This window comes from Alternaria conjuncta, assembly GCF_024043145.1.
Source record: "Alternaria conjuncta strain BMP 0040 chromosome Unknown scaffold_30, whole genome shotgun sequence".
NCBI lineage: Eukaryota > Fungi > Ascomycota > Dothideomycetes > Pleosporales > Pleosporaceae > Alternaria > Alternaria conjuncta.
In genome coordinates, this window is record NW_026250119.1 from 60,323 (window position 1) to 69,087 (window position 8,765).

Consider the following 8,765-nt stretch of genomic DNA (forward strand, 5'->3'; position numbering starts at 1 on the left):
GTTGCATTGCGGTTCACAATGGTTAGGTTGCGTGAGGTGGCACAGCGAGACGAGGCCGCATGATGGTGAGAAGAGACCAGCGCGTGAGGTGACAGAGGATAATTGGCAACCAGGAAGGCTTAGCGTAAATAGTGAGCGCGTACCAGAAAGAGTCGGAAGATAACGTCAGTCGGTGAGTGTGCGGGTCGGTGCAACGAAAGTTAATTCAAATTGCGGGCTGCCCAGGTGAAGACGGAAAGAGACAGCGTATCTAGCAACACTACCACAATCTGTTGCATCGCCTTGAAGAGCATATGTCACAGCATTTACGACATGACTGCAATACATAAGTAAGTAATGAAAGATTGCTCTTTGCTTGTCTTTATTGGTGATCCAGAAGCCCGGAAAGTCGCCCTTTTCACGCGCGCAAGGCGCGTCGCAAGAGACGATGTGAGCCACGAGCGAAGATGTCAACACCACTTGCACCCACATGACAGAAGCATCTCAGCTCGTAACGCGCCGTGCTCTCCGCCCCAACGTTTCACTTTGATAACTCAGTCGCCTTCGTGCGTAGTGAAGTTGTGGTCGATCATGTCGATTTATTATCGCGGTTTTTGACCCGTTACGAGAGCCGACTAAAAGATGCTACGCGCGAAAGACGCGAGATCATCCCGCCAAAGGAAGCTCGACACGAGTTCCGAAAGCCTTCATGATTTGCCCACGAGAGCTAGCCAACACTTGGCTGTGCCTTACCCACGACCGCAACCATGTGGACCGGTTCGCAGAACACTCGTGCTGAAGCCGTTCGATCGTTCGAAGGCGCGAATGCCATCGATCATACACTCAAGGAGCGAGGGACGCGTTGGATTCGAAGAAACACTGAGATGTCCTCGCGGGAAAGTGCGAAAGTCGTCCTTGTTGGTGAGGTCGAGCGTGATGCGCACGCGCGTCTTTCCATCTCTGAACAACGAACCCTGCCGCCCCAGGCCTGCCAATGATAGCGTTTCGCCCGTGACTCACTTAGAACCGACAACGAGAAGCTCATGCACATGATCGTTGAAGTTGCGCGAGTCCAAAGCGAAGAGCCGACTCCCAAAACAGCCCAGTATGTCTCTTGTAAGGTATCCCAGTTGATGCAGCTGATCCGCTACTCCTCTAGCAAGCAGAAGAAGATACTACACCGATTTTCGTATGAGTCGTCAAAGTTAATGTGGCCGGTGTGCTCTTCTCAAAGAAGCAGAGACGACCTTCCACTCGGCGTCGGGTTTGGCGAACAGGGTGATGCGAGACGAAGTAGTCGTGCATGCTGGCCTTGCTCTTCTGGCCTCACCGATCAGGGGACTGTGCTTTCGATTTGGACTGAAGCAGGCTACTCGTTCAGTACGCGTTGCTTCGACATGTTATAGTTGATCTCCTTGGGAAGCTTGAGACGCGTCTACGCTGGCCGACTTCGCGTCTTCGTGATTGTATGACCCGGTGCGCTCCAGGACCACACGTCGGCGCGGGTATCCTCGCCCTCGTTGAGTCACCACGCCGCACCGTTCACCTCCATGTTCAGTGTGCCAGCCAATCGTCCCGAGTCGTAAGACGGTCAACGCGCGACAAAGTTTGTGTGAGGGGTGTTGGCTGTGCCTTCGATCGGCGCTGTCGGAGGAGTCATGGGCGCTGGTGTTTTTGGTGTGCGGGAGCTCTGCGGTTGATGCGAAAGTCGTATGGCTTTCGTGAAGCCGTTCGGGAGCGTGTGCGATTGGTGGTGAGGCCTAGGCTGGATCGTCAGCAAGATGGACTCGAGATGGGTCGGTGGCCGTACACGGATACTTGTACAAGTAGTGCTGCCAAGCGGCATCGTTGGAGCGACCAGACCAGTGCGACGTATTGTGTTGTGCGGGTTTGACAGCCCGAGTCATACGGATTGGCGCGCATTCAAGAAGGCCATGGGAGGCGAGCTCAGTCAAAGATGGCAGGACGCGTGCCGAGGTGGTCATGGAAGAAGGGGATGCTGCACCCCGCGTTCATCATTGGCAAGGGAGGGATTCATGGCGGTGCATGACTTGCTGCCCGACTGGGCTGCTGCGACCAATTTGCAGAAGCCTTTGGCAGTCGATGTTCGTATTAGCGCAGCCCCATGGCCGCCAGATGGTTTTAGCAGACCCTCTAGAATTGGAGAAGTGCAAGAGATTTGCTATGCCGTGGCGCTCGCATGTGGGCATGGGGAGTTCTCCCAGATAGTGCATTATTGGATGCGACGAATTATCGGACAGGGCGTATTGCTGTAGGGGCGGTTAAGCGTTGGAGACTGTCGTCGTCGTCGTCGTCGTCGTCGTCGGCGAGGGGGTATAAGGTCACGGAGAGCCTGGCGAGTACGAAGCGCGCCTACAGGAGAAAGGGTGAGATGTGGCGGATGTCACTAAGACGTATGGACTCACGAGAGAAAAGGCATGGCTATCGCTCTCGAAGCCCGTGTGAATGATGGATGATCACGTGTGAATGATGGATGATCAAGGCCATGCCGCTCTAGGAGTAGCGTGCACCTCGCATCACGGCTTGCCCCGCATCCGCCGCGCAACCCCAACACCAGCACTTCCACCACCACCACCACCACCACCACCAGCCGCGCGGAGAAAGCGCCAACTACCCCGCGACATCACGACGACCCTCATATTTCAATACCTCACTACACCGCCGCCTGTTTCATATCGCCGCCTCGCATACCTCCGCCTCGCATGCTGTAGCTGAATCGAGAGGCGCATTGCATCGCCCATGCAGCCCGCCGCAGCTGTCACCACACGGCCCCAACCTCGAAAACACCATGCATATACACCTGGCACATTCACCCATCGGCAGCAATTGAGCCTTCGGCCGTCATGAGCAGATGAGGAGGTGCGACCACACCCGGGGCTAGCAGGGCAGCTGGAGCGCTTGTGCCGGTATACGCGACCCTTCTCGGACAAGTGGCTGTTTGAATGCTGTAAGGCTGTGCCCGTGTGAGATTTCTATCGCGTCGGGACGAGAGCGGTACATGCAGTGCTTGCGCTGATAGCCACAGCCGCCACTGGTTTGCGAACCGCGTATGAGTGACGCCATCTTATGTAGCTATATCGTACACGTATCGAGCGCAATGTACCTGAACAGCGACCGCGCGCCAAATGTGCCCACCGGCGAAGACGATCTCAACTGCTGCCATTCTCGGTGAACCCAGCACGAGGCCGACATCAGGCTTCAGACACACACCGACAACTCCAACTTCTCCGAGGAACAACACGACTGCTGGCGTCGTTATAAACTGATATGCACAAAGCTAGCTGCGAACAGGCTGAGCGCTGACCGTTCTCTCCATGGACAACCTCGCATGCGCACCGACTGGGCAAACTGTTAGCCTGACCACAGGCCAGTGTCTTCACGTGTCCCTAATCGGGGCTACGAAAAGCGAAAAGTAGGACTATAACTAGTTGAAATTTGACTGTGGCCCTTTTACAGCTCAAGCTGCTTCTCAGCGATTCATGATGCGTGTGGCGGCATCAAGCGTCGACAACTAAGCGCCCTCCGATTCAACTTAGGAAAGAGAAACAGGAAAGGAAGATGGTGTAACGATGGTCGAGACCCTCTAATCTGTCTCTAAAGGCGCGGTAGGTTGCGCCGTCTCGACTAACAGGTGCCGTAGTGTCTGCCGTCGCACTATGGGTATCTCTCGACACACGCAAACATAGCCATCTTCTCCTTGTAGGCCTTACAAAGGGAGTACGTACGCTATATCTGCCTAAGGACTCTTTACTTCGCCTCAATATAAAAGCTTCGAGACGACCAATGCCATCCTAAGGTAGGTAGGCCGATGTCTTCCGAGGTTTAGAAAAGCATAAAGGCTTGTCAGCAGCCCCATACGTCATCTCTAGTACGTTGATTAGGGGCGCTAATTAAAAGGCTATTGGCACAGTACACTGGCAAGTGGAGGTAATGAGAAGGACGACCAGCCTGTCTCTTCCAGCCTAGCGCTTTCGACCGTGTGTTCACCTTGCCCTTAAGAAGCGCCTTCTTCCGGTTATAGACGCCCTTGTGGTATCAGGACGCGTTTGTGCCCAAGTCTTTGAAGGCCTTCACGATCCAATCGCACCGTCTGGGTTTGCCTCCATAGGAAACGGAGGGAGCCATTGTAGATTCGATACAGCAAGTAAGTCGTAGGATTGCTTAACCTTGCCCATTGCGCATGTCACGTAGCCAAACCGATCCAGTCTCTCACCCCCTAGGGCAGAGGTTGTGTTGTGCCATCACACCACGTGCGGGTAGCCGCATATTCAGGGGCCGATAACCTGGAGCCGACAAGTGCTTCAACGCTTACTGAACTTACCATGCTACTCTCACGCATCCTTCTGGATTTGGATCCACGGCCGCTCTCTTGTGCCGACCATCTCATGATGCAGTACACGGAAAGCTCAGGGTGACGAGCTAGCAACATGAGGTTTACTGGCTAAAAATGGGAACATTTCCAATGCCAGAATCTTGCGTGGGGCTTCCAGAGACCGTTCGAGTGATGAGCCTTGCCTCTAGATCTAGCACGAATTCAGTTGAGCATCTGAACGCCATTCCCGTCCCCGTCATACTGTGAGCTTTCTGTCCTAACTTTACCATGTGCTTTTCTTTCATCCATAGGCATCAGGTTCTATCATGATGATACTTGGCTGTTTCGACCATCAATTTTTTCTCCATGCCTGACTTTCGGATTCTAGCTCAATGAGCTCGTCGCGCTTACATGGTCCTCGCCGTCTGCATTGTGTAGTCGATATTCGCCACCAAAAGGTTGCAGCGACTTGTGCGCAGAAACACGGTCGACTATTCAGTGTAGTGCATCTTGATTCAGGAGAGTTTCTTGGTATCAGCCATCCAGAACATGAGAGGGCGTATCTCATTTGGTCCATATTGCTCGACATCTTCCACGGCTTAGTCAAAAGAGCAGCACGGAACTTCTGTAAAAGCTTGCTTGAATAAGAGTCATGCTTTGCGCAAAGTGCTGAAGACAGTCTTGCGAGGACGGGTGAGGCGATAGATGCGGAAGTGCGGCTTGCTTCCGAGCGAACCAACAAGATGACGTTGGCTGGTACACCAACGGAAGAGGTATCAGGAGATCACATGCTACATTTGTACTTGAGTACCATTACGATCATTTTCCTGTTTCGTCGCAAGCTACATGTCTTCTGATCGAGAAAGCAAAAACGCCAACGCCAACGCCAATGAGCACCTAACGCCGTCTCTGCCGTCGAATTCGTTCCCATTCGCAATTTGTATACCTTTCAAACCCCTCACCCCTTCCAGCTTAGGTACTACCCGAACTCGCGCATGGCATGTCAACCTCTCATCCAATCTAGCTCGTACTGCAGGCTTCTGGACAAACAACCCACCAACGTGGTGGGTAGAAGGTTACTAGTCCCACGTCCACCCGTTCCTTGATGTGCACACATGGTGGCGGATGTCGCACACGGGAAGATGCCTCCGCTGAGGGTCATGGTTGAGGTCAGAGCGCGACATGACGGCTTCATCGTCGCCAGATCCAGGCCCAAGTTCAGACTCGGTGCTGTCGGTACCGAGGGACTGATTTACGGATGGGCCGTGATGGTCATGAGGGGTAAGTGGGCCATTGGTCGGGGACGAGACCTCTTCTCCACAGTCGTTAACGTTCATTGATTCGAATTGCTGAAGAAGGCCGGTGTTGGATGGTGTAGGCACCGCGCTGGCATCGACTTGGTTTTGGACTGGTTGGGCGTCCATGTCGTCGGCGTAGATGAAGTCGTAATCAAGTGAAAGCGTTGAAGGCTCGTCCGTGTCGCCCTCGTACGCAGCCATCTCCGCATCACCAAGCTCGAGGATCCTGGCATTGTCTTCAAAATCTGACTGTATGAGCACGTGGTAGAGATTGTAGGTTTCATTGGTGGCCCCACCGTTTACTGCTTGAAGGTATTGGGTTTCGCCCTCGTAAAGAGTAACTTCCTCGTCATCCGAGGCGTGCATGCTGGCATTGTCGGCAACCTCTAGATCGGGTAACGGCTCCCGAATAAGGTCACTCAGATTGAGGGAGCCGATGCTGGCCCCGTCGTGGACAGTCTCTGTCTCCTGGTTTCCATGGATCAATCGGTCAAGGTGCTCCAGGGTCGCGGACAATTGATCCATGATGGCCTGCGGGCACGAAGCGCGCAGCTGTACCGCGATATCCTTCAGGTTCGTATGAATGATCTCGAGCGAGACCAAATCAAAGGTGGGGTACCGAGTGGTGCCATCCTGCACGAAATGCGAGCTGCTCGCCCGGGGGAAGTGTTCGATCAGGTCGTTGGTAACAGAACAGCCACCGGCCCAGTCGCCAGGAGCGACCCATGTGCCGGCATCGATGTTTTGTACAAGGCCCTCAAACCGCGGATGACAACCCCAAAGAGTGAAGGGCGGGCTTTGTTCGTCCTCGTCATGTGGTGGCATATGACACCGAGAACCACCTTCGTTGGACAACGTGAACAGCTCATAAAGCTGTTGCTGGCGATCTGTAAAACTACCCAGGATCACGAGGGCGCCGTGTTCTCCAGAATCCGTTGCTTCAGCAGCCTGGAGTATCGGGCGCTCGCCGTCCGGTCCAGATCCCCACAATGCTGAGTGATGACGTCGGTTGAGAAACCAGGGCTTCACCTTCCCCTTGTCCGTCACGAGATAGCTCCATCAAGACGGCTGCCGTCATTGACTGTCCCGAGATCCCGCGAGCAGAGGCCAAAATGCATAGGGGCTTACGAGAGCGTATCGAGGGTCCGGGCTTGGGTCGTTCGCGGTCAGCGCGGGGCCGCGCGGGCCAGCCGCTAAACTGTAAATCGGAGTCTTCAGAATGGGGTAGATGCTGCGCAGCGCTCGAACGCCAACACATGAGCATCGTAGCAAATACACCTTGCCGTCCAACATGTGGCGAACAGATCCCTCAGGCTCGAGCGCGAAAGACAGAGAACAAATCAGGCCTGGGGGGGTTCCGCACTGGTAGCCCACCCAGATGGACCCCGGAGGTTAGCTTGGCTCCTATTGGTTGACTTCACCCCACCCCTCAAGCTCCTTGATGGCAGACGACGGGCGCGCGCACACTCACAGCGTCCAAGGATGACCCGCTACCATGGTCAAGCACGAGCGTGTTCAGAACGCCCATGGCAGCGGCATCTCAGACACTCGAGTCGACGCAAGTCCGGGCTACAACCAAGCTGTGGTCAGCAGGCTTCGGCGCTGATGCAACCGCCAAGCGTCGACGCCGACCCGCGCAACATCGCAACGGCGGTCTATCGAGATTCAGGCCGCGCCAATGTGGAGAGTAGCAGACAATGGCGGGTCAGGAAGATCGGGGGCAGGGAAACGCTCGTCCGCAACCAGTACGTTGTTTCGAAAGATATGAGGCTGATCAGTCCGTACTACTGGTCTACGTCAGTACTTTTGATCCGCGAAACATCGACCTTGGCGATGAGAGTGAAGATGAGCTTCTACACCACACCAATATCTCGGGAGACGAAGATTCCATCACCTTCCACATGGTAACGCGTGAGGCAGAGACAGGTGCGAACGGACAGGGAAGTTGCAGGCGACGAGCCCAGTGGCGCCAACGGTCGAATGGCGAATATCGTGACGTGGAAGCGTTCCAAGGTTCTGACAGGCACTAGGCCGGCAACGAAGCACCTTCACAACGAGCGGTCGTATGTTTTACCCGATGAGTCTAGTGGTTTGAGCATCTTTATCTACGAGCATTCGCGCACTGATCCGAATGCATTCCGTCACACCATGCAAGCAAGCTTCTTCTTTGCATGACACCACCTATTGCAGCCCCGAGCATGAACACGTTCTCCAGAACACCAGCACGGACAAAATCTGTTCTGATCCTCTTTCCGTTTCTCGTCATTGCCCTGCTTCACAAACTTCTCCGAACGGTCAAAGTCTTTCTGCGACGGGATTTCACATGTCTTTGCACAAGCGCAAGATAGAACTTTGCGGTCCTTTAGCTGCTTGATGAGGTTTGCGATGCTTTCCAGGTCGCTAGAAGAGTACACCAGATGTTGTAATCGACGTGCGTATTCCGCGCTCGTATTTGCTGGTGTCCCCTCCTGAACATGACGATACAGCGCATCCAGATAATTGCAGAATTGCCGAAGTATGTCTTCATTTGTGGCCATTGGCGACTGGATGATGTAATTGATGTTCTTGATAGTTCTGCCGATGTCGGCTGCTGACCAAATCATGCCTCCTCGTGCAATAGAGTCGTCCAATGTAAGGACGCAGTGTACTACCGGATGACCAGGTCTCATGATGAGGGTGTCGCCGGGGCGGAGAAGAATAATTTCAACATGTTCAGCAGCTGGTCTCCACTGTGCCCCCGAGGTTTCTAGTTCCTTCTGTTCCTTCTTGGTACATGGTCCAGTATATATGAACCAGGCACGGAAGCCGGTGATGGTTGTCAACCATGTTCCATTTAGTACATCCAGGTGCCACCCAGAGAATGAAAACCGCTCTCCATACAACACGAACTGAAGGCAGGCCTGGCAGTCGATTGTTCGCGTCTTTGTCTCTTTGCCTCCGGCTGATCCAAACTGAGATTGTTCGTCGAGATGAACCTGAACCTTGAGATCATTGAGCAAGCTGTATCCAAGGTCCCGAAGAAAGTCTGGCCCTGGTACGACGTGCTCCAGAGCTGCTCCGGAGATGCTCAAAAAGTTTCTAAACTCGTCGGAGGTCGCGCGCTTCTCCTTTGACATGCGATCTTCGTATCGCTTGCAAAAGTCTTGAGCGGTCAT

General features: G+C 54.1%; 1 protein-coding gene across 1 annotated transcript; it reads right to left on the reverse strand.

Annotated features, from left to right (window-relative positions):
* Positions 1–5,391: 5,391 nt before the first annotated feature.
* On the reverse strand, positions 5,392–8,765 carry J4E85_011091 (uncharacterized protein; the record flags this gene model as incomplete). Its single annotated transcript, XM_051475294.1, has 2 exons — positions 5,392–6,602; positions 7,841–8,765. 2 exons carry the CDS (start codon positions 8,763–8,765, stop codon positions 5,392–5,394), a joined length of 2,136 nt encoding a protein of 711 aa, XP_051320868.1.